Genomic DNA, 25,998 nt, shown 5'->3' with positions numbered 1-25,998 from the left:
AAATTTTCAATAAAAGTATAAACTATTTCAACAAAAGTAATAAGTGAGTAATTAAATCTAAATCAAAAATGTAATGCAATAGAAAATTTGAAATTTAGGGCACGTAGAAGCAGGACTCAACTTCAAAGCTAAAGCAGAACTGATAGAGCATGTCTTCTGGTCTTGTGCTTCTTGCACCCGAATGAGTACTACTTTCGTATATTTCAATAGGTCTTTGAACATCTATATAATGTTCTGAAAAAGACCTCATATATTCTCAAAAGCTTGTTGATGAAAAACATCTCATATATTTTGGAAAAGCTTATTCTAGAAAACTTGTTAAAAAAGCTCGTTTCAAAAGATTTCTATAATAGGTAATATAAAATTCATCACTGAAATAAACCATTTAAAAAGTTTTAGTAATTCAGGGGTGCAGTAAGTAGAGGCCCCATTTCTGAAACTGCGATTCCAATTTCCATGGCGGAATCTCTGTAGTAACCAGCACACAACACAGACACGCACAGTGACTCACTCGCCGAGCATTTCCAAGACCAACCGAAACGACGTAACCGATGGCTCTTCCTCCCAAAGCCACTTTCCCTCTCTCTCTTTTCCTTCTTCTTCCTCTTCTTCTACTCTCTCTGGTTTTAGCCACAACAACACAACAAGAAGAGTTCTCGGAGGAGTTGCTGCTGAAGCCCTTGCCCGATCGCAAGATTCTCGCGCATTTCCACTTCCAAAATGAAGCTCCTCTCGACGCCGATTCGTTCGCTCGTCACCACCACCTCTTCCCCAAATCTATTTCTCAGCTGGTCCGTGCTTTCTTCTTTTTTCTTTTTTGTGATTTTTGTGAATGAAAACATACGAATAGCTTTTAATTGATTACATGCCTCGGTTTCGGTGGTTTTGGATGTAAGGGATGCTGTTAAGTTTTTGAAAATAATGTAGATGCAAAACAATATTCTGAGAAATATTTGAAGTCTGATGTGGGGATTCATAACCATTTGCTTAATTGTGTGTCGACATTTTCGTTTGTGCTAAATATGGAGAGATGACGGCTTTTCTTAATTGTTTCCTGATCAAGGAAAAATTATTGTTTTGATTTCTAAGAAATATTGCTTTTTAAGTAAAAAGGGTTTGTGATAGAATGCAGAAAAGTGGGTGTAGAGTTTGGAAAAATGCGTTTTGCTATTTTTGTATATGTTTAGGGAAGCATATATGGCTGCTCTGCTGCTGCAAGTAGTTATTGGTGGTTCTTCCTTGCTTACCCATTAGTTTTTGCTGCTTTTTGTGCTTTTACTCTGGTATCAGTAACATTGTATAGGTTTGTTACATTCTCGTTGCTTATATATAGAGTTTGTTCTGAATATACTAAGTAACATGAGGATTAGTGTTTAACGGACAGGTTCAGAAGTTTCATATTAAGTCAATGGAGTTATCTTTTACACAAGGTCGATGGAACTATGAAAGATGGGGTGGATTTGATCCAATATCAAGTCATAATGCAAAGCCTCCAGGAGTTGAATTGTGGGCAGTTTTTGATGTCCCTCCACATCAGGTTGATGCTTCTTGGAAAAATTTAACCCATTCACTATCGGGTCTCTTTTGTGCTTCAATCAACTTCCTGGAGTCTTCTACAACGTATTCAGCGCCTGAATGGGCATTTCAATCAGCTCTGGGTAGTTTAAGATATGGTACACTGCCACGTGAAGCTGTCTGCACTGAGAATCTTACACCCTGGTTGAAACTCCTTCCCTGTCGAGATAAAGCTGGTCTCTCTTCCTTAATGGATAGACCATCTATTTACAGAAGCTTTTACCACTCCCAGCGGTTGCACTTGACAATGTCCTCTGCTCCTTCAGATGGGTCAAGATCAGGAATTATTCTAGAACAAACACTTACAGTTGTACTCCAGCCTAATGATCAGAATGCTGATATGAACCATGTCAGCAAAGCAAAGATACAACCAAGCTGGTCTCTGAGTTCAATATTTGGAAGAAAAATCAGTGGAAGGTGTGTCCTTGCCAAGCTGAGTACTGTTTACCTTCACGCTGATAAAGGTCTAGTTGCTCAACTTGAGAATCTCCATAAGAATACTGCTCAATTTGCTGATAATGACACAGGTCCTGAAGATTATAGAGTGAACAGTGGCTTTAAATTGTCTGTTACTCCCAAAAGGGTGCATACAGAATTGGGAAAGGACTCCTCAATTCTGTATGAATACCCAATCAAAGATTACAAGGATACTGAACAATTTGATTTAGGCTTATCGTGGGAGCATCCAATTGTTTGGTCCAGTCCACATGCACCTTTTTATGCTAGTAGATTTTTGATGGGAAGTGGAAACGAAAGGGGTGCTATTGCAATATCCTTGAAATCAACAGAAATGACTCAGGGACTTGTAACCAATAATATTGAAGAGAGATGTAAGTTGCAAGTTAATGTTCTCCAAGTTGTGCCTTGGTATGTTAAAGTATATTATCATACTTTGCAATTATTAATTGATGAAAGACCTGGAGTACTCACAGATTTTGTTGAGAGAATGCGTGTTTCACCTTCTGAAGACAAAGTATCCCCAGGGATGATGGAGCTAGTCCTCCAATTTCCTTGTGAAATGAAGTCAGCTGTATTGAGTATAGAGTTCGACAAGGTTTGCTCAAATTCTTTACTTACATTTGGAGTTCTTCCTCTCAATATTTACCTAACTTCTTTTATTGACATCAGACTATTTAAGTTAATGTCTGTAAGTCATCTCAAAATGTTAATAAGGAACTCATTATGTTATACTTCCTCCATTCCAAAAATGACTGCGTTTTTAGCCACATAAAATAAGAAGTTTCAAATTGACTAAATGTCTCACTTTTCTATAGATCATTACTTTTTTTCTTCCCAATATCTACATTCTCTTATTGAAAGTAACGCATTTATATAATGAGTGAGGTTATTTCAGCAAAACTATTCCAAAAGGAAGTATATTTATTATTGTTTTTACCACGTGTGGATAACCTTAAACTGTAGTCATTGTGGAACAGAGGGAGCATGAAAGTTAGACTGCTGTTAATAGTATATGAAAGCAGGAGGAGGAATGAGGAAATATCAATTTGGTAATACAACCTTTTAGAAGTAGTGATGAAAGTGAGTAAGCCATGCTTAACTCTGACCCTACTTGAGTATAGGTGAATTGCCCATTTAGGTTATGGGCTTCACTTAAATTGGCTAGGACAGTAAAATATAAGTGCAGTTAACCCTTTCTATTTTTGGCAGCTGTGCTTAAATGGGCATGGCTGACCCGTTTATAGCATACAATGAAGCATATGAGACACCACGGCATAAAAGTGATACCTGTATTGTTTTTTCATAAATGTGGAATGGGAAACTACCTGTGTTATGTTCACTTAAGATCATTTTAAGATGGATGAATAGGAAATTGGTTTCTTCATATCAAAATAGATTTTGACTTGCTTTTGTTGGCTGCATAGGGCTTCTTGCACATTGATGAATACCCTCCAGATGCCAATCAAGGATTCGACATTCCATCCGCAATAATAAGCTTTCCTGACTTCAATGCTGCTTTGCAATTTTATGATAAATCTCAAAGCAAGTCACCGCTGTTATCTAAATTACAGGTTATTTGAATTTACACTCTTTCTTCTGATGACACTTGTACGTATAATATTCCTTTGTCATGCCTCTTACTATCCAAATCTATGATGCTGCAGGAAAAGAGTCCTGTTCTCTCTTACACAGAAGTTTTACTTGTACCCTTGACGACTCCTGATTTCAGTATGCCATATAATGTCATCACAATTACATGCACAGTTTTTGCGTTGTATTTTGGATCTTTGGTAAATGTTCTCAGAAGACGAGTTGGAGAGGAGGAAAGACTTTTGAAAAACAAAGGTAAACCTCTGCTCTTGCCGTGTCTGCATCTTGAGACATTAGTAAATCAATTTTTTGCAACAACGAGTAATCCTCAAGCGTGGTGCTTTTGTAATTAAAAAAGAAGTCCTACCTTGATAGCCGTCAATATCAAAAGTATCCTCATCCTTTAAGCTTCCCTTTGCTCTCTGTCTCAGTTTTCTAGATTATTGGCTAATACCTTCTGTTATTTATGACTGCATGCTGTTATCACAAACTAAACATGCAAATTCAATAGCAAACTAAAGAAATGAGTAATTTTGGTAGATTAATCTACTTGAGCTTTTTTGGTTATGGTGATCCATTAATATGAATATTTATATTTCGTCATTATTAAAGTGTATTTTGATAGAGACCTGGTATCTCGCTAGAAAGAATAAGGGAGTTATTTTCTGAACACAGTGCCTAAGCTGTAGAACTTCAGAGATCTGGATCTCCCAATGCCCAATGTCCAAAAGCCCCCATCCCCTCACAAATGCCAAGATTAATAGGCAACATATCTTATTTCTATAACCAAACTAATCGATGTTGCTAATGTTTCTTGTTTTTCTACCTGTAGATGCAAGCAAAGCTGTTTTCCTTCGTCGAGTACTAACTAAATTATCTGCCAAGCTTAGAGGCAGACCATTGGAATCAACTACGTCCCCTTCATCGTCGTCATCATCATCCTTTGTTAGTCCAAAATTGATTCTCAGAGTATTACTGGTTGCAGGAATTGCAATTGCATGGCAATACTACTCTCAATGATATCTTCCAACCCGGTAGTTTTCCGTGTACTATAGTCTAATTGCATATATTTTATGTACAATACAAACCTTACTTCCACTTTCCTGTGTACTTGCATTCATACATGAGTCGGCCAAAGCAATGTACACGAACTAATTGATTGATTATAAAAAAATTAATTCCTCTGATTTTCCATTGGTTTTAAGTAATAAAATGTGCAATACCCTTTTTCACATTAGAGGGCACTCGTAACTCTGATGATTGGTAGTCATTGTGGTCAGGGATTTAGTTTTATGATGGGAGTAAGTGGACATTGCTTTCCCAGAGGAATTTAAGAAACCTCAGTAAGCTGTCTATTTAAGGGATATCTTGGTATGATCGGAGTGGTATCATACCTCTTTATACGAGTGTATCTTGCAAAAGTCTCCTACCATAGTAGCAGTAACTGTCCTACACAAAGTATTGCACGTACTTATATAATGGAACTTGCATACTGGGCATGTTAAGAGGTGGTGTACCCTCCATGGCTGCTGTTAACACTTATACGTCAATGACATAAAAAAGTTCTACGAATTATAGGAAAATGGTCGAATCCTCTAGTTCATTCCGGATTGAAGGTCTGTCCACAAGGGGATTCAACCTGTGTTTAGCATATCACGATTTGTTTGACTGACTGAAGAGATCACCATCCTTGAAGCAAACTGGTGGGATATTCCATCATTTGTCATAATTTCCCAAGTAAAGACCATAAATAAACCATTGTTGTCTTTCACCGCACATTAGACATATTTTATAACTATTATCTCACGATTGTCATTTGCAGCGATAAATCGAACATGTTTTTCCTGATCTAGCAAGCCAATTAAGAGGTATACACATATTATTACTCTTTGTTTGAAATGGAAGTTCAAAATAACTGAGTCAACATGAGAGCACTTTTATACCCTACATCGAGCACCTATCTCGTTAATGTGTCATGAAAGCTTAATATTATTTTGGTTAGCTCTTCAAAGTAACCAACCAGAATGACATCATTTTCAGATCCCCAAATGAATCAAAACGCTATGCATTGATTTTGGATCAATTGACTTTTACTCAGAAGATTATAAGTTTTATGTTTATGCGTAAGGGATATTAAAGTTTTGGTTCATGGAACTTTTCAAAGAGATTAGGTTGCCAATAATTCTTTATTCCCAATTCTTGAGCAAGAAATTTGATTTTCCTAGCGCTCGGAAGGTTTAATCTTGTCATCCTGTGAAGCATTGGCTCTACAGAATCTGTTATCTTTTTATATTTTCACAGCGTATCATACGGCTTTGTTACCAAAATAGGCAAAAATAGATTATTTTTTACGAGAATAGGCAAATTCAATTCAAAATACCAAAATGGGGAAGTCGTGGGCGGCCAAAACGACTTCAAATGAAGAAGTGGTGCCCCCTGCACGACTTCACACTGTGCATCTGACCAGTAGTGAAATCGTGCACCCCAAAAACGACTTCTGGGTCATGTAATCAATTACAAGGTATTGGTAATCGATTACACAATGTTGAAATCGTGACCCCCCTGCCTGACTTCAGTGTAGTAGGCAAAAATGCTACTGTAATCGATTACGATACTTCTGTAATCGATTACCAGTGTTTTAAGTGTGCAAGAACCACCCTGGTAAGCGATTACAAGCTTGTTGTAATTGATTACCAGTGTGTTTTGGTTGGTTTATGAAAATTATTTGACAGTTTACATATTTTATGTATTGTTTGTGTTATATGAAAAAAGAAATTGTGGTTATTATTTAATGAATGGAGACAAATTTGAAGAAAAGAGAAAAAAAATATTAATAAGAAATATTAACAGTAATATATTAATAATCGATTTGATTACAATTGGGTAAGATTAAGAAATAACTAATGACGAAATGGACAATTTCCCCTATGATGACCTTCGTTGCGATAGTAAGAGCATTTTTTGGCTTATCTGGATTCGATTGATCCATTTCATTATGAATCATATTTGTAGACGGTCTTCTGGATGCCTTGTGTCGCATTTTAGGATTTGGTATGAAGTTTGGACTTGTATACGCAGACCAATAATCTTGATTTTGGATTGGGTGAAATTGTACTTCATATGCCTTGAAAATGTTGTTAAGACTGTACACTGGATCGATTACTTGGGTCAGTGGGATATGCGAAAATGCACAAACAGCAATGACATGATGACATAGGCGACGAGTAGCCTGGAAGTGACCACAATCACACCACCATTCATTTAGGCTTGACCTTATAGAAAAGTGGAACAGGGCGGTATTGGTGAGGTGTTGAAATTTCCTGAACATCAAATTTAGAATTTTCACGGTTGTAGCGATGAACATGACAAAATGCGGATTGTTGTTGATTTTTCCTAATGATGTCGGTGATTTGTTAGGGAAATTGGTGGCCTGCTTGTAGCATATAGCTCGCCTATAATCCTCGTTCAACAAACCATGATTGTGTCCTCTCAAATGTTGTTCTGATGAGAGCACATATTGATTATGAACGTGCTCCCTTTAAAATGAAGTTGGTGCACTCAGCAAGATTAGTGGTCATATGTCCACATCTTCTCCCTCCATCAAAAGCTTGAGACCATTTTTTTAATGGGATTTTATCTATCCAATCAACTTGTTGTGGGTATTGGTTTCTTAGTGCAGTAAGTTTTGGCGTGACAGTTGGTTGCTTGACCTCGTAAGCTGTAATGACGTAATAAATAAATAAAGTTTAGAATAATGTTACAAAATTATAAAAGTAAAAGTGTATTAAAAATGTTTGTAGTAGTACCTAAATTGATGAATTGTTTTTTGAGGTCATGATTTTTGAATTTGTTGTTGAAGTTGGATGCTAGATGACGCATGCAATAAACAGAGTTCAAACCATCTTGTTCCCAACCAACTTCTTCTGATCTTAAGGCCGATAGGATACCCTTTCCTCTGTCAGTAATGATGCAAATATTTTGTTGAGGGCAAACATGTTCTCGAAGTAGTTGAAAGAACCATATCATGACCTCCTTTGTCTCACCTTCTACAATGGCAAAGGCTAATGGAAAAAGATTTCTATTGCCATCTTGAGCTATGGCGGTGAGCAAAGTTCCATGATATTTACCCGTTAGAAATGTACCATCAACTTGGAGAATGGGTTTACAGTATTTGAATCCTTGTATGCAAGGACCGAAAGACCAGAAAACTCTTTCCATAATATAGCAATTGTTGTCGGTTTGTCCATCAATCTGCACTAGAGAACCAGTGCATTGTAAAATTGTACCTGGATTTGCATCCTTCACAGCATGCAACCACCTCGGCATGTGATTATAAGAGTCTTCCCAGTCTCCAAACTCCATAGCAAGAGCCTTTTGTTTAGCGATCCAAGCTTTTCTGTATGACACAGAATATCCGAATCAAGCTTTAATATTTGCAATCAAACTCTTGATTGGAATGGATGGGTTTGTCTGAACTGAATTTGATATGATCGCGGCAATGTGAATACTATCAAGATTTGTATGATCTTGAGATAGTATGGTTGAGAAACACGAATGTTGTCCGTCGATATTCTTGATTTCCCAATATTTACGAACTTTGCTATAAGCTGCCCTCAAACGTCATTGACAACCGTTGTGGTATTCCACACAACGAATAACATAAATGTTGGGCTTCGATTCAACAACGATGTATTTGTAACCGTTGGTGATGTGATAATGTTTGATTGCAGCAATAGTTTCCTCCTTTGACTGGAACTGCATACGTTCATTCAACTCTGGAATGACATGTTCAGATGATTGTGTGATGTGGTCGTCGTCATTGTTGTCATCTTGAAGTATGTTATCTAATTCATCATCGGTGCTGAATTCATCAACATTATCTAATATCAAAGGTTGTTCGTCAATGATTTGCAATGATGAAGATGGTGCAAAGTTCCCCGATGCCATCAGGAAATAGATGTGTGGGAGAAAAAATAAGATTAGAGTAGAATGAGATTTGTTGGTAGTGGAATTTGGATGAGAAGATGGATTGATGAAAGATTCATATATATAATGAAATTTCAAGTGTGAAGGTTACTTTGTGCATTGTAGGTGTTACGGTTTGAAGTAGGGAAGTACTGGGCAATAGAGTAGTGTCATATATGTATAGGGTTGCATGCATTCAGTAACTTATAAGCTATGTATAGGATTACATTTATTTGATTATGTATAAAGTAATAGGCAGTGGTATGATATATCATGAAATTTTCATGACAAGTTTTTTGTATTACTTATAGATGTTGAGAGAATATTTTTTTTCTTGTTAAGAAATAAATAATTTACTATTTAGATGTATGAAAATAATTTAGTATTTCAATAATGTCAAATTTGTAAAAATAAAATTTTTCAAATATGATTTAAATTTTTCTAATGAAGTCGCGTAGGGGATACACGACTTCACCTAATGAAGTCGTGGTGAAGTCGTGTACCCTCCCCACAACTTTACTTTTCCCATTTTTATTTTTATTTACATCCTTTTTTATTTACAAAAATTAGTTTTTAACTTTAAAAAAATGCTTAAAAATTCAAAAATAATTTTAGAAACTTAGATACATTTAATTTAAAAAATAATATATCTTGGGCCATGTATAAGGTCTTATAATAATTATAATGATAATAACGTAGTGTTTGGATTATTAATTGAAGTATTACATATGTACTTCACCTTAGGCTTTGACCTTTGGTCTTAGGTGTGCTATTCATTATGCATGCCTTTCTTCACCTCTGTAGAATTAAACATTCGTTGACGTTGCACCACTCATTTGTCATAGTTGTTGTGCATCCCATCTTGTCAAGCACGTGAAGTTGTTGGTATGGGCATCAATGCTTCGTCAATAAATTGGTGGAGGGAACCTTACTACCATTGTATTCTGATTCTGAATTGTTTGTGCCATCACAAACCACTTTATTTTTTTTTCATTGGTTTTACATCCCAATTTCAAACAAAATATTCGAAATGGCTTTCGCACGTCAACTTCCCGTTGATATGTACCTTCTGCGTCTTCAAGACAAACACATTGTGAAGGCAATTTGGGAAGGCAATGAACGAGTTATTTGCCCTCGAAGACATGCAATCTGGATAGCAAACCATGTTAACGAACTTGATGAAAGAATCATGAATCTTCTACAGGCAGCGAGGTTTACCCATATTTTGAAAGCGTCAAATATGGAAATAAATCACCAGCTAGTGACTGCTTTGGTTGAGAAGTGGAGAATTGAGACTCATACTTTCCACTTCCCTCTTGGTGAAAGTACTATAACATTGGAAGACGTTGCACTGCAACTGAGGCTTCCAATTGAAGGTCATGCTGTCACTGGCATCAGTAGTGGTCCTCTAACATGTTTTTGTCAACAACTTCTAGGAGATGTTCCTCCTGAGAACAGTGTCAGAGGAAACATAATTAAGTTGTCTTGGCTGAATAACACATTTTGCCATTTGCCTCATGATGCCACAGATCAGGTTATTCAACAATACGCTAGAGCGTATATGTTGATAATAATTGGCAGCATCATGATGCCAGATACATCTACAAGCATGGTGCATTTGATGTATCTACCCCTTTTGGCTAACCTGCAGAACGTCTCAAAGTATAGTTGGGCATTCATAGTGCTTTCCTGCTTGTATCGTGCCCTTGATCATGGGACTAGGGCTGACCAAGACAATATCGGAGGGTGCATGATATTGTTACAATGCTGGGCATGAGAAAGAATTACATGTATTTCATCACAAATACTTGAAGTCACACAGAAAGACATTTCTTCTGGTGCAGTTTTTCCCTTAGCGAAAAGATGGTGTCGAACAACACAGTCAATATTCCATGACACGACAACTGTACAACAATTTCGTCAAAAGTTAGACGACCTATCACCTAGACAGGTATTTTTGACCTCTAACATATGTTGGTGTATTTATTTTGCACTAAATGTGGCTTAATTTGTTTTTAAACAAAAACTTCAATATGTCAGTTTATATGGACACCATACACACGTGATAACATTTGTCAAATCATTCCAGTCGAAGTGCCCCCTACTTGTCAGGCAGTTGTGCCTCTGATATGTTTCTTTGTTGTAGAATACCAACAATCAGACCGTGTGATGCGTCAATTTGGATTTCGACAAAATGTCCCCCATCCACCAATGAATCTAGATGAGGAACATAAACAGGATATGAGAGGACACACAAATTGGAATTGGCAAGAACACCATCAACTGTGGATTGCATTATGGAATGACCGTCATAATCGTGTATTTAACAGTATTCCATTCCAAAAAAATGGTCACTTGCGCGATGAATCCGAGTACATGCAATGGTATATAACTCATACAATCCGCTATATTGCTCCCATTGAAGATTCAACCGACAAAGACGTACAACAATATCCCCACCTTTTAAATTATGAAAGCCTTATTATCTTGCCATCCTCAATCAAACATTGTATTAAGCAGTATGAAATGGAGCACGAACAACAGTTCCAACCGCCATCTGCATACCGTACATCACCACCATTATCATGACCCACAAAGGCCTTCTTCTGACCATCTCAACTATCAACATCCATCTCCATATTCAAGGTTCGAACAACACATGCCACCGACATCAACATATATCCTCAGGTTGAAACCTCTTATTTCGCCTTTCCACCGACAACACCGTTCAATGGAGGTCCTTCCAATTATTTTGGAACCTCGACAATCACTCCACCATCTTCATACCAACACGCTTCTTCGTCACAAAACGTGTATCGACCGACCCTTGATTTCCAATACCTTCAATAGTCCATTGAAAGTCATCCCAGTGATGAAGACCAACACACGCAAAGTCTCGCACTACAACAACAACAAAGGCGAGGCCAACGACAACGACGAAGACCAACATGTGGGACTGGAGGACATAGATAGATTCCAATTCAATTTATTTATAATTATGTACTTTGTCTATATTTTCTTAATTAATCACAAATATTTATGCGATTAACAACTTTTATCCTTTTCATTTCTTATTTCTTATTGCACATCATGTAAAAACAAATATATATATATATATATATATATATATATATATATATAAATCAATTTTAATATATAATGCATTGAATTAAAACTAAAGCAACAAATAAATCAAATTTTCAACCAAAAGACACTATACTGTAATCGATTACCAGATACACCCTGTAAACGATTACATGTTTTGTTGTAATCCATTACCAGAGTGGCTGGTAATCAATATGGTAATCGATATGAAATATATGTCCCTCCTGATATTGTGGTATGCCTATTAGGTGGGATAGATATTTCATCCTCCAATTGAATTTGAAAATGTTCTAGAATCCGGGTGACCAAAATTGGATATGGTAAAGGAGCACCTGGCCTCAAAGCCTTCTTCATCCTTTGTCGGATGAGATGGGTCCAGTTTATCTGCTTTCCCGTCATTATTATCCACATTAAAAGAATATCTTTCTCGGTTGCATGTGCAAAGTTAGAAACACCTGGAAACAAAACACGACATATAACATAATGAAATATTCTAGCCTCAGTTGTTATATTGCCGGCTAAAATTCTACTCGTAGGAGGATTGTGTGGCAAACAAATCAATTGTCTTGCTATGTCGATATTGTATTGATCGGCCCAATCCTCAAATAATTTACCTTCAAAGTTCAACCCAACAGAGGGGAGGTTGGCTATGGAAGCAAAAATGCTGGGTTTGATAATCATTTTGACATTGTTGATCTCAGTTTTCATTGTTCCATTATCAGAAAATTTGAGGTTACTATAAAAGACATATACCAAATTAGGATAATAAGGCGCAACATCGCAGAGAAAATCATCCAATCCCATATTTTTCAGCATGCCAAAAAATTCAAAACTGTGATCTTCGAAATATTGGTCATTTAGGTGTTTTGGGTCAATGATTTGACGGTCATTAAAAAGTGAGAAATACCTTTCAGCTAGTGCAGGAGTGGAAAATTAAAGATTTTGGTGTGCTGGAGCTGGTAACGGTGGTGGTGAGGGTGAGGGTGAGCTTTCAGATATGTCGTGTTTTGTTTCCACGTGTTTCTAACTTTGCACAGGCAACCGAGAAAGATATTCTTTTAATGTGGATAATAATGACGGCAAAGCAGATAAACTGGACCCATCTCATCCGACATAGGATGAAGAAGGCTTTGAGGCCAGGTGCTCCTTTACCATATCCAATTTTGGTCACCCGGATCCTAGAACATTTTCAAATTCAATTGGAGGATGAAATATCTGTCCTACCTAGTAGGCATACCACAATATCAAGAGGGACAAATATTTCATATCGATTACCATATCGATTACCAGCCACTCTGGTAATGGATTACAGCAAAACCTGTAATCGTTTACAGGGTATATCTAGTAATCGATTACAGTTTAAACTGTAATCGATTACTAGTGTCTTTTGGTTGAAAATTTGATTTATTTTTTGCTTTATTTTTAATTCAATGCATTATATATTAAAATTGATTTATATATATATATGTATATATATATATATATATATATATATATATATATATATTTGTTTTTACATGATGTGCAATAAGAAATGAAAAGGATAAAAGTTGTTAATGACATAAATATTTGTGATTAAGAAAATATAGACAAAGTACATAATTATAAATAAATTGAATTGGAATCTATCTATGTCCTCCAATCCCACATGTTGGTCTTCGTCGTTGTCGTTGGCCTCACCTTTGTTGTTGTTGTTGTGCGAGACTTTGCGTGTGTTGGTCTTCATCACTGGGATGACTTTCAATGGACTGTTGAAGGTATTGGAAATCAAGGGTCGGTCGATACACGTTTTGTGACGAAGAAGCGTGTTGGTATGAAGATGGTGGAGTGATTGTCGAGGTTCCAAAATAATTGGAAGGACCTCCACTAAAAGATGATGGACCTCCACTGAACGGTATTGTCGGTGGAAAGGCGAAATATGAGGTTTCAACCTGAGGATATATGTTGATGTCGGTGGGATGTGTTGTTCGAACCTTGAATGAGGAGATGGATGTTGATAGTTGAGATGGTTAGAAGAAGACCTTTGTGGGTCATGATATGGTGGTGATGCACGATATGCAGATGGTGGTTGGAACTGTTGTTCGTGCTCCATGTCATACTGCTTAATACAATGTTTGATTGAGGATGGCAAGATAATAAGACTTTCATAATTTAAAAGGTGGGGATATTGTTGTACCTCTTCGTCGGTTGAATCTTCAATGGGAGCAATATAGCGGATTGTATGAGTTATATACCATTGCATGTACTCGGATTCATCGCGCAAGTGACCATTTTTTTGGAATGGAATACCGTTAAATACACGATTATGACGGTCATTCCATAATGCAATCCACAGTTGATGGTGTTCTTGCCAATTCCAATTTGTGTGTCCTCTCATATCCTGTTTATGTTCCTCATCTAGATTCATTGGTGGATGGGGGACATTTTGTTGAAATCCAAATTGACGCATCACACGGTCTGATTGTTGGTATTCTACAACAAAGAAACATATCAGAGGCACAACTGCCCGACAAGTAGGGGGCACTTCGACTGGAATGATTTGACAAATGTCATCACGTATGTACGGTGTCCATATAAACTGACATATTGAAGTTTTTGTTTAAAAACAAATTAAGCCACATTTAGTGCAAAATAAATACACCAACATATGTTAGAGGTCAAAAATACCTGTCTAGGTGATAAGTCGTCTAACTTTTGACGAAATTGTTGTACAATTGTCGTGTCATGGAATATTGACTGTGTTGTTCGACACCATCTTTTCGCCAAGGGAAAAACTACACCAGAAGAAATGTTTTCTTGTGTGACTTCAAGTATTTGTCGTGAAATACATGTAATTCTTTCTCATGCCTAGCATTGTAAAAATATCAAGCACCCTCCGATATTGTCTTGGTCAGCCCTAGTCCCATGATCAAGGGCACAATACAAGCAGGAAAGCACTGCGAATGCCCAACTATACTTTGAGACGTTCTGCAGGTTAGCCAAAAGGGATAGATACATCAAATGCATCATGCTTGCAGATGTATCTGGCATCATGATGCTGTCAATTATCAACAACATATACACTCTAGCGTATTGTTGAATAACCTGATCTGTGGCATCATGAGGCAAATGGCAAAATGTGTTATTCAGCCAAGACAACTTAATTATGTTTCCTCTGACACTGTTCTCAGGAGGAACATCTCCTAGTAGTTGTTGACAAAAACATGTTAGAGGACCACTACTGATGCCAGTGACAGCATGACCTTTAATTGGAAGCCTCAAATGCAGTGCAACGTCTTCCAATGTTATAGTACTTTCACCAAGAGGGAAGTGGAAAGTATGAGTCTCAATTCTCCACTTCTCAACCAAAGCAGTCACTAGCTGGTGATTTATTTCCATATTTGACGCTTTCAAAATATGGGTAAACCTCGCTGCCTGTAGAAGATTCATGATTCTTTCATCAAGTTCGTTAACATGGTTTGCTATCCAGATTGCATGTCTTCGAGGGCAAATAACTCGTTCATTGTCTTCCCAAATTGCCTTCACAATGTGTTTGTCTTGAAGATGTAGAAGGGACATATCAACGGGAAGTTGACGTGCGAAAGTTATTTCGAATATTTTGTTTGAAACTGGGATGTAAAACCAATGAAAAAAATAAAGTGGTTTGTGATGGCACAAACAATTCAGAATCAGAATACAATGGTAGTAAGGTTCCCTCCATCAATTTGTTGACGAAGCATTGATGCTCATACCAACAACTTCACGTGCTTGACAAGATGGGATGCACAACAACTATGACAAATGAGTTGTGCAACGTTAACGTATCTTTAATTCTGCAGATGTGAAGAAAGGCATGTATAATGAATAGCACACCTAAGACCAAAGGTCAAAGCCTAAGGTGAAGTACATATGTAATACTTCAATTAATAATCCAAACACTACGTTATTATCATTATAATTATTATAAGACCTTATACATGGCCCAAAATATATTATTTTTTAAATTAAATGTATCTAAGTTTCTAAAATTATTTTTGAATTTTTAAGCATTTTTTTAAAGTTAAAAATTAATTTTTGTAAATAAAAAAGGATGTAAATAAAAATAAAAATGGGAAAAGTAAAGTTGTGGGGAGGGTACACGACTTCACTCTGCCTGACTTCATTAGAAAAATTTAAATCATATTTGAAAAATTTTATTTTTACAAATTTGACATTATTGAAATACTAAATTATTTTCATACATCTAAATAGTAAATTATTTATTTCTTAACAAGAAAAAAAAATATTCTCTCAACATCTATAAGTAATACAAAAAACTTGTCATGAAAATTTCATGATATATCATACCACTGCCTATTACTTTATACAGAATCAAATAAATGTAATCCTATACATAGCTTATAAGTTACTGAATGCATGCAACCCAATACATATATGACACTACTCTATTGCCTAGTACTTCCCTACTTCAAACCGTAACACCTACAATGCACAAAGTAACCTTCACACTTGAAATTTCATTATATATATGAATCTTTCAGCAATCCATCTTCTCATCCAAATTCCACTACCAACAAATCTCATTCTACTCTAATCTTATTTTTTTCTCTCACACATCTATTTCCTGATGGCATCGGGGAACTTTGCACCATCGCAAATCATTGACGAACAACCTTTGATATTAGATAATGTTGATGAATTCAGCACCGATGATGAATTAGATAACATACTTCAAGATGACAACAATGACGACGACCACATCACACAATCATCTGAACATGTCATTCCAGAGTTGAATGAACGTATGCAATTCCAGTCAAAGGAGGAAAGTATTACTGCAATCAAACATTATCACATCACCAACGGTTACAAATACACCGTTGTTGAATCGAAGCCCAACATTTATGTTATTCGTTGTATGGAATACCACAACGGTTGTCAATGGCGTTTGAGGGCAGCTTATAGCAAAGTCCGTAAATATTAGGAAATCAAGAATATCAATGGACAACATTCGTGTTTCTCAACCATACTATCTCAAGATTATACAAATCTTAATAGTACTCACATTACCGCGATCATATCAAATGCAGTCCAGACAAACCCATCCATTCCAATCAAGAGTTTGATTGCAGATATTAAAGCTCGATTCGGATATTCTGTGTCATACAGAAAAGCTTGGATCGCTAAACAAAAGGCTCTTGCTATGGAGTTTGGAGACTGGGAAGACTCTTATAACCAGATGCCGAGGTGGTTGCATGTCGTGATGGATGCAAATCCAGGTACAATTTTACAATGCACTGGTTCTCTAGTGCAGATTGACGGACAAACCGACAATAATTGCTATATTATGGAAAGAGTTTTCTGGTCTTTCGGTCCTTGCATACAAGGATTCAAATACTGTAAACTCATTCTCCAAGTTGATGGTACATTTCTAATGGGTAAATATCATGGAACTTTGCTCACCGCCATAGCTCAAGATGGTAATAGAAATCCTTTTCCATTGACCTTTGCCATTGTAGAAGGTGAGACAAAGGAGGCCATGATATGGTTCTTTCAACTACTTCGAGAACATGTTTGCCCTCAACAAAATATTTGCATCATTACTAACAAAGGAAAGGGTATCCTATCGGCCTTAAGATCAGAAGAAGTTGGTTGGGAACAAGATGGTTTGAACTCTGTTTATTGCATGCGTCATCTAGCATCCAACTTCAACAACAAATTCAAAAATCATGACCTCAAAAAACAATTCATCAATTTAGGTACTACTACAAACATTTTTAATACACTTTTACTTTTATAATTTTGTAACATTATTCTAAACTTTATTTATTTATTACGTCATTACAGCTTACGAGGTCAAGCAACCAACTGTCACGCCAAAACTTACTGCACTAAGAAACCAATACCCACAACAAGTTGATTGGATAGATAAAATCCCATTAAAAAAAATGGTCTCAGGCTTTTGATAGAGGGAGAAGATATGGACATATGACCGCTAATCTTGCTGAGTGCACCAACTCCATCTTAAAGGGAGCACGTTCATTACCAATATGTGCTCTCATCAGAACAACATTTGAGAGGACACAATCATGGTTTGTTGAACAAGGATTAAAGGCGAACTATATGCTACAAGCAAGCCACCAATTTCCTGAACAAATCGCCGACATCATTAGGAAAAATCAACAACAATCCGCATTTTGTCATGTTCATCGCTACAACCGTAAAAATTCTGAATTTGATATTCAGGAAATTTCAACACCTCACTAATACCGCCCTGTTTCACTTTCCTATAAGTTCAAGCCTAAATGAATGGTGGTGTGATTGTGGTCACTTCCAGGCTACTCGTCTCCGATGTCATTATGTCATTGTTGTTTGTGCATTTTCGCATATCCTACTAACCCAAGTAATCGATCCAGTGTACAGTCTTAACAACATTTTCAAGGCATATGAAGTACAATTTCACCCAATCCAAAATCAAGATTATTGGTTTGCGTATACAGGTCCAAACTTCATACCAGATCCTAAAATGCGACGCAAGGCATCCGGAAGACAATCTACAAATAGGATTCATAATGAAATGGATCAATCGAATCCAGATAAGCCAAAAAAATGCTCTTACTACCGCAACGAAGGTCATCATAGGGGAAATTGTCCATTTCGTCATTAGTTATTTCTTAATCTTACCCAATTGTAATCAAATCGATTATTAATATATTACTTTTAATATTTCTTATTAATATTTTTTTTCTCTTTTCTTCAAATTTGTCTCCATTCATTAAATAATAACCACAATTTCGTTTTTCGTATAACACAAACAATATATAAAATATGTAAACTGCCAAATAATTTTCATAAACCAACCAAAACACACTGGTAATCGATTACAACAAGCTTGTAATCGCTTACCAGGGTGGTTCTTGCACACTTAAAACACTGGTAATCGATTACAAAAGTGTTGTAATCGATTACCAGTAGCATTTTTTCCTACTACACTGAAGTCGGACAGGGGGGTCACGATTTCAACATTGTGTAATCGATTACCAGTACCTTGTAATCGATTACAGGACCCAGAAGTTGTTTTTGGGGTGCACGACTTCACCACTGGTCAAATGCACAGTGTGAAGTCGTGCAGGGGGACACGACTTCTTCATTTGAAGTCGTTTTGGCCCCACGACTTCCCTATTTTGGTATTTTGAATTGAATTTGCCTATTTTCATAATATATAATCTATTTTTGTCTATTTTGGTAACAAAGCCCCATGATCAAGAGCAATGCCATAAAATGTAATGAATGCTGAACTTACCTGACTTGTCCTCATCTATTTTTAGTTTCTTGAATAGGTTGACATCTTCCCATAGTTGCTTTCTCTTGCAGCTTTGGCCTTTCAGAATCTCGCCTTTTGAAAAGTGCAAAGAAAAGTATAGTAAAAATTTTCAACACACAGAATAGCTACTTATAAATTGAAAACTATTTCCTGATCTTTTCATCAGATAACATTAAATGTTGACAAACTTATAGATGTAAGTAATGAAAGCCAGAAGCTTGAAGATAGATAGGTGTTAACAGAATTGTAAAATGATATTTATAATATTTAATTAAGTTTTAAGTCTCTCATAAATTTTTGTATTTTTAATTGAGTTTTTAGATATTCAACTTTTATATTTTTCAATTAAATCTTTGTCATTTAATCTTTTCATAATTGGATGACATAATTCTTATTTTATTTCCCCGTACTGTTTCTTTGTATTCAATTGTTAAAAATATGAGATTCATCTTGCTTCTTTATGATTAATATAAAATAGTATTATGCTCACTTATATATCCATGTCTTAAATAATATGAAATTTTATGATTAATATAAAATAGTATTAGGTGAATTTTATTATTTCAATATTGTTTTACATTAACACGAGGAAACAAGATTAAGAAGCAAGATAACACTCAGGCTCCCAATTAAAGTAAGGACTCAAATGAAAATATACTTATTTATTAATAAAACCTACTTATAATCATGGAACTGAATTATGTACCTGGGCTGCTCTCTTTCAATTTTTTATTCTTGATCAAGTTGATAGCTTCCAGTTGAATTCCTTTAATGTTAAAAGCATTCTTACTTTCCATCATCTTGCCAATCCCATTTTGAAAATATATTGAGTCATGTCCTCCTGATCATCACAACCATATTTAGCTAAGGAGAATTACATCATTCTTAAACAAAGCACACATCCTATTTAGAAAATATAAATAACAGAAAGGAATAAAATTGAAAAAATATAATTGACCAAGCATGTTCAGGAACACATAAACACATCATGACATGGGAAACTAGGAAAACCCCCAATTACAATACCTTAATGAAATACAATAAATTACCAACATTCAAATCAAAACATGTAATTTGCGTCAGTAACAGAAACCATAGTTTGAATTCTGAAAATTGAAAAGAAGAAAAAAGTGAAAATGAAGAGACATACGCTTGAGTCCTACTTTGCAGAGCTTGCCAGTGACGAGAAGAGCATCACGTTGGTCTCTGCCAGTGGACAAGTCTTTGGAGGAGAAGAAAGAGAGAAGAGAGTTCCAAGTGAGGGAGGAAGCTATGAGGTCCACCCCTCTGCTGATGAAGTGACCGTTCAGCCTCAGTGTTGATGGGTCAAGCCCAAAGGCCCGCGAAATGGAGCCCAAGTCGATTCTCTGTCCTCCCACACCACTTGGGTCATCTTCGAGAGAGAGAGAGAGGGGCATAGCAGCTTTATGGTTATCTCTCTGGGGTTCTTTCCTGTGTCCCTGACATCCACACACAGCACAACAATGACAAACAAAAGCAAACAGTGTTTGTGACTCTGCAAGAGAATCAGAGGGTACTGTTCTGTGTTGCTTCTAAGTTTGGTTCAGGCTGTGATGCAAAATCTTCACTCATGATCATGCCTACGAGCGACATGTATCAGGCCTTACATCCGGCACCTCCAACCTCTACACTTCAATTTCTTAAAATACTTTTAATTAATAATTTATTTATTTATTAATTTATATTTTTTTTATAATAAATACAGTTGTGATAAAATCTTGTCTTCCTAAATATTTTTATATTTATGTATGAATTTATAATTTAATTATATAATTTTTAATTATTATAAATTAATTTCTATGAATTTATTAAAATTAATAAAACTATTTTAGAATAAAAAAAATTTAACATGTATGTATCGATTGTGAAAATCCAATTCTACCTATATTGATGTGGATATTCGATGTTTTGATTGACGTTGATATCCGATTCATGTTTGATATATTATATAAAATTTAATTATATTAGTAATTTAATTATTTTTATTTGTTTATAATTATTTTTAAATTTATGTATTAATTTGTATAAATTTATAATTTAATTAAAAAAATTAAATGTTAAAAAATAATTTGTATGAATTTATTAAATTTAATAAAAATATTTTAGAAAAAAATTCTGAAGATATGTGTATTAGTTATGAAAATCCGATAAAGAGGTTATCAGATGTTAATATCCAATTTAATTGTTAAAAAATAACTTTTATGAATTTTTTAAATTTAATATAAATATTTTAGAAAAAATAAAATTGTGATAATATTATCGGATATGAAAGTTCGAGAAGGGAGTATCAGATGCCAATATCTGATGGACGAAGGATTGGATATGGAGATCCGATATTTATGTAGTGTGCTAAATATATATCTATTGTGATAGATATATCTCGGAAGCAAAGTAAGAAGAGAAGAAGAGGTGGAGAGTGAGAAACACAACTAATGAAGGACTGGAAACGGAGTTTGATCCTTCCCCAACGATCTTTGTTCAATCTGTTATGCCAACTTTCACATTCCTTGTCAAGCCAATTTGCTCTCACTAGTTTTTGTGATATCAAAACCCTCTCCTTCGTTTTCTTTTTTCACCCTTCAATCTTTCATCCATCAATTTGCAACCTTTTCATTTTGCAGCAAATTGCATCATGCTCATGTGGTAGCATGCATCTTGTTCCTCTTGCAAATGCCCTCTCTATCGTCGACCTATCACTCTCTTAATTCCCACCGAACACTCTCATACTTATAACTGTGTCTTCGGTGGCCAACCCTATCTTTTTTTCATGTACCCATCTTCTTTCTTCTTGCTTTCTTCCTTTCATTGTACTTTTTTGTGGGATTGATTCTGAATGGTGATTGCAGAGAGTGCAAGATCTTCATTTTTTGTTGCATAGGCTGCTTCGGGAGTTCCTAAACCCTCAAAGATCCCTTTTGTGTGTGGCTAGAGTGTGCTACGTGCAACCAAGGAGAGGGAAGAATAAAAGAGAGCAAGAGAGAAAGGAAGATGCAACAGAAAGTGAGATGTTTCAAAATGTGTAGAGATATGCAGAAACAAAAATATCTTCTGAATAATAACTGACACTCTAAACAATCTTTGACCATTTAGTTTATTAAATATTAATAAAGTATAGGTAAACTTGTCATTTTAAAATATTTGGAGGTGTAGGATGAAGTGTTTGGAAGTTTAGGGTGAAACACCCCTATCTTTATATAGGGTTTGATTGGGCTTGAGTTCTGAATATTCTGTTGATAAGATCTTTTATCTTATATATTCCAAATAATTAAAATATTTAGATAATTATAAAAATATTTAGAAGATCTTTTATGTTGGTATTTCTATATTTAATTAATTATCTTTAAAATATTAACTAAATTGTCTCCTAAATTCCATTTACACCCTTCTTCATTTTCTAAAATTGTAGAAAAGCCCAATTTTTTTCCCTATTTACACTTTAGCCTTTTCTCTCTTTTTCAAAATTGCAATTTAAACTTTAATTCCAGCTTATCAACAAACATTAGACTATCTAAAATAATTTATGCAATTAAAAATTACATTTTAAGCCTATTTAATTCCTAAACCTGATAAACTCAATCATCACAAATCCTATTCAAATCAATCATTTAAGCACAATTATTCCACTAAACTTTTGAAATTAAATATAAAATGTGGGCATAAATATGCATTCATCACTCTCCTAATGTGTTTCCCTAAGTTTCTTTATATAGAAATTGGATAGGACTTTGTTTCAGGCTTTTCTGTTGTTGTAATCTTCTTTATAACAATGTAATTTCCTTCAATTATCTTCTAAATAATTAAATATCTTCATACATATTTTATTGTTGTGGAGATCTAAAAATATTTGAAAAGATATTTTGTCAATTAAAAAAGATTTTACAAATATTATCTTTTGATATTTATTGATATAGTTAAATAAGGTAATTATTTAAAAATATCAAATAAAATATCTTAAGATAGATTTTCCCCAAATTGCCTTTAATCATAAACATTTATCAATTATCAAAACCCTTTTAGTAGAAAAAATATGGAAAACCGCAAGATCTAATTTTTATTGTCCGTTTCCGGTCTTGATTAATTGTTATTCTTTGATTTATCTTTAAAGTGTCATGACACTTTACCCAATATATTTTCACACCTTAATTAGCTCAACTTAGTTATAGTTGTACTAACATGCCTCAAAATATTCTAAAGAACATTTATGCAACTAGAAAGCTATTTTTAACATGTTTTTGTATCTCATGCTAGATAAATCCAATTATAACAAATCCTAATCAAAATATTTTATTAAAGTACAAAAACCAATTAAGAATCCAATATTAAAGGCTAAATGAGGGCATATTCATCAACAATCCTCCACAAGAACCTTTCTAAAACTGTTGTTGAGAATAACTATCTCTAAACCCTTGAGACTAAGGTCTAGATAGGGTTTCTTCCTCATATCTTGCCCAACTCTTGACCCCGACGGTTCTCCCACTTTTCTTCTTGAATAGTTCCCAGGTTATCACTTATCCCATTATAGCATCAGCTTCATGCTAGCCCACCAATGAACAACTTCTCTAGCTAACATATATTATGTAAAAGCCAATCTACTTTTAATCGAACACCTCTTCGTATAAAAAACCCACTCCATACCCTTCATCTACTGATCAACTTCATTCAAACTTACCATCCCAACTACCTCAAAGCATCCACATGTTATTGCTGGATTGATTTAAAAGATAACCTAGTAGCTTTCATTAGTTGTAGGGCCATTTGATGTTGTTGCATCATGACAACACTCTGCTATTGAAGGGCTATTGCCATATACTCAATTTTCGTAGCCAGATTGGGCATATCTAAGGTTGGAGGGGGAGCGGATGGTGGTCTAGGTTCCATAACTTTGCCCACACATATATAATGCTATTACAATTATCTAAAATATAACCATAATACCAAAAATATATTCACAACGGTCTTATACAACAAAAAGGTAATATTACACTGATAAAAACCATAATAAGGTTTTCCAAAAAGAAAACTTAAACATAACGAGATTATCCAACATTGAATCAACTGCTACATCCTTATTTGGTCACACCATTAAAGTGATAATTGCAAACAAGAAGAACACAAAAACAAAAACAAACACAAAAGAAAGGGTAAGTTAATTACAAAAAGAGTATTCATACAATAGGTATAGAGATATTATCACATATAAATCATTCATATCAACAACTATAGCACATACAAATACTTATATTAGACTCAACAATTTGAATACATGTATTGATATGAGACTCTGGTGAGTTCTGTATTCGTGGTGGTGGAACACCTCGCCCATTCAAGCTACCACACACAAGGTTAGCCCGTTCACCATCTTTGACCAAGATAAAACCCTAGATTATGACTTCATGCACCTCCCACTACATACTTTACTCATCTCTAATGGAGATTGGATGATTATTAGAACGATAGGATAACTCCCAATAATGAATCATTATATCAACACATACGCACTAGAGAAACACCACCATAAAATCTCCCCACAAGATTCATGAAATTATGTCAGACACAACTAAAATACTCATCATCATTACAATATCATACATCAATAACCACTATAATACACTTAAACATTCATATAGTACGCCACAAATATATTTCAAACAGCCATGGAATAAGAAATTTCAAACATGCACACTAGCACTTAGAAGTGGTGCCCCTTCTCGTAAAAGGTGACACTCAACGATAGTCATGCTGCTCAGTGTCAAACCTTTCGCATAAGGTGGCACTCAACGATAGTTCGAACGCTTAATGCTATTCTTTTCACAAAAAGTTGTGCTCATCGACACCGTCCTACCACTCAGCATCTTAGGACTAAAATGCCTCAAACCTTTAATGAGCGCTTAACGATGCCCTACTGCTCGGTGTCATAGCATTTGCATTTTTTTTACTCTCAACGGTACAAAACTGACGTTCAACAGTTTGGAGCTAAAATGCTCCCAGACCTAACACTATATCAAATATCAACAGATGAATTTATGTGATTTGGGGAAAAAGGAAATTGTTCAAATGATCAAATTGGTATTCCCTTCTTAGTACATTGGTAAAAAATAACTTTTAATGCTAGAGCACATACCAACTGACTTAAATGCAGATTCTAAGTTCCTCAATCAACACAAATTCAACCAAGGAAAACCACGAGATAAACATGCAAAACAACCAAATTCAGTAAATCAAATATCATCATACAATTCAATCGTGTAAATCAAACTTTCAATTAACTTCTCTTATCGGAAAGACAACCAAACAACTTAAGAACCTTTAAAACACCTTAGACGGATAAGAAGCTCTATTTGCTTATGAGAACAATACAAACACGATCAGGACACACCATTAGGACCACTAATCAACAGAGATTACCAAGAAAAACTCAAATATTACATGCGAGCCAAAACAGATCACATGCGAGGAAAGAACAAACAAACTAAGAAAAGGACAAATAACAACTTACTCTATTGAAGAAACTGATTAGACAAAAGTGGAGAACTCATCTCAATGATCATCTTGGCAGTTTCCGATCTTCAGAAAGATGAACAAACAATAAAAAAATATAAAGAGCAGAGAAAGAAATTTAAAAGAAAAAAATTTAGAAAAATAATATGTTTTCAAAATAATTAAACTCTCTTATAAAAATTCTATTTATATTTTAATTTTTTATTATAAAATTAATTGATCTAAAATTCTATGTATATTTTAAATTTTTATTATGAAAGTAATTGATCTCACCGTTCTAAACACATTATCAATCTAAACCACGATTTTCTAGACTCTTCATTATAATAAATTTGAAGTATTTTTTTTTAAATTAGTAGAACCTTATAAATATTGATATTTAACTAAATTATAATATATAACTAGAATATAAATTTTATATTCTGTACCGATCCAATAGGAAATTTTTTGAGATTTAATACATAATAAACTTTATTAAAATA

At 34.9% G+C, this 25,998-nt stretch overlaps 2 protein-coding genes across 4 annotated transcripts; one reads left to right on the top strand and one right to left on the bottom strand.

The window, feature by feature from the left end:
* Window positions 1–284: 284 nt before the first annotated feature.
* On the top strand, window positions 285–4,811 carry LOC148203677 (uncharacterized). 2 transcript variants are annotated; one of them, XM_088106481.1, is made up of 6 exons: window positions 285–791; window positions 1,385–2,405; window positions 2,508–2,629; window positions 3,459–3,605; window positions 3,699–3,879; window positions 4,457–4,811. In XM_088106481.1, the coding sequence occupies exons 1-6, from the start codon at window positions 552–554 to the stop codon at window positions 4,642–4,644; spliced, it is 1,899 nt and encodes a 632-aa protein (XP_087962607.1). In that variant the 5' UTR covers window positions 285–551; the 3' UTR covers window positions 4,645–4,811. The 2 variants fall into 2 exon arrangements, with proteins under 2 accessions (XP_087962607.1, XP_087962606.1); XM_088106480.1 differs by having other exon boundaries at window positions 1,385–2,629.
* Window positions 4,812–4,933: 122 nt separating this feature from the next.
* On the bottom strand, window positions 4,934–20,625 carry LOC148203676 (uncharacterized). 2 transcript variants are annotated; one of them, XM_088106483.1, is made up of 4 exons: window positions 20,148–20,625; window positions 19,704–19,838; window positions 18,977–19,069; window positions 4,934–5,875 (listed from the first exon to the last, which is right to left on the bottom strand). In XM_088106483.1, exons 1-4 carry the CDS (start codon window positions 20,413–20,415, stop codon window positions 5,871–5,873), a joined length of 501 nt encoding a protein of 166 aa, XP_087962609.1. In that variant the 5' UTR covers window positions 20,416–20,625; the 3' UTR covers window positions 4,934–5,870. The 2 variants fall into 2 exon arrangements, with proteins under 2 accessions (XP_087962609.1, XP_087962608.1); XM_088106482.1 differs by lacking the exon at window positions 4,934–5,875 and having other exon boundaries at window positions 16,899–19,069.
* Window positions 20,626–25,998: the final 5,373 nt, after the last annotated feature.

The sequence above is a fragment of the Vigna umbellata genome, chromosome 2 (genome assembly GCF_029865625.1).
Source record: "Vigna umbellata cultivar VRB3 chromosome 2, Vumbellata_1.0, whole genome shotgun sequence".
NCBI lineage: Eukaryota > Viridiplantae > Streptophyta > Magnoliopsida > Fabales > Fabaceae > Vigna > Vigna umbellata.
The sequence above is the reverse complement of the archived record's forward strand: the minus strand, read 5'-3'. Positions and strand labels throughout refer to the sequence as shown.

Coding starts and splice junctions, on each gene's coding strand:
- LOC148203677 (XM_088106480.1), top strand. CDS start 552: ATGGCTCTTCCTCCCAAAGCCACTTTCCCTCTCTCTCTTTTCCTTCTT. Junction 792..1,384: donor CCAAATCTATTTCTCAGCTG/GTCCGTGCTTTC, acceptor TTTAACGGACAG/GTTCAGAAGTTTCATATTAA. Junction 3,880..4,456: donor AAGACTTTTGAAAAACAAAG/GTAAACCTCTGC, acceptor TTCTACCTGTAG/ATGCAAGCAAAGCTGTTTTC.
- LOC148203676 (XM_088106482.1), bottom strand. CDS start 20,415: ATGCCCCTCTCTCTCTCTCTCGAAGATGACCCAAGTGGTGTGGGAGGA. Junction 19,839..20,147: donor CTGCAAAGTAGGACTCAAGC/GTATGTCTCTTC, acceptor TGTGATGATCAG/GAGGACATGACTCAATATAT. Junction 19,070..19,703: donor ATTGAAAGAGAGCAGCCCAG/GTACATAATTCA, acceptor ACTTTTCAAAAG/GCGAGATTCTGAAAGGCCAA.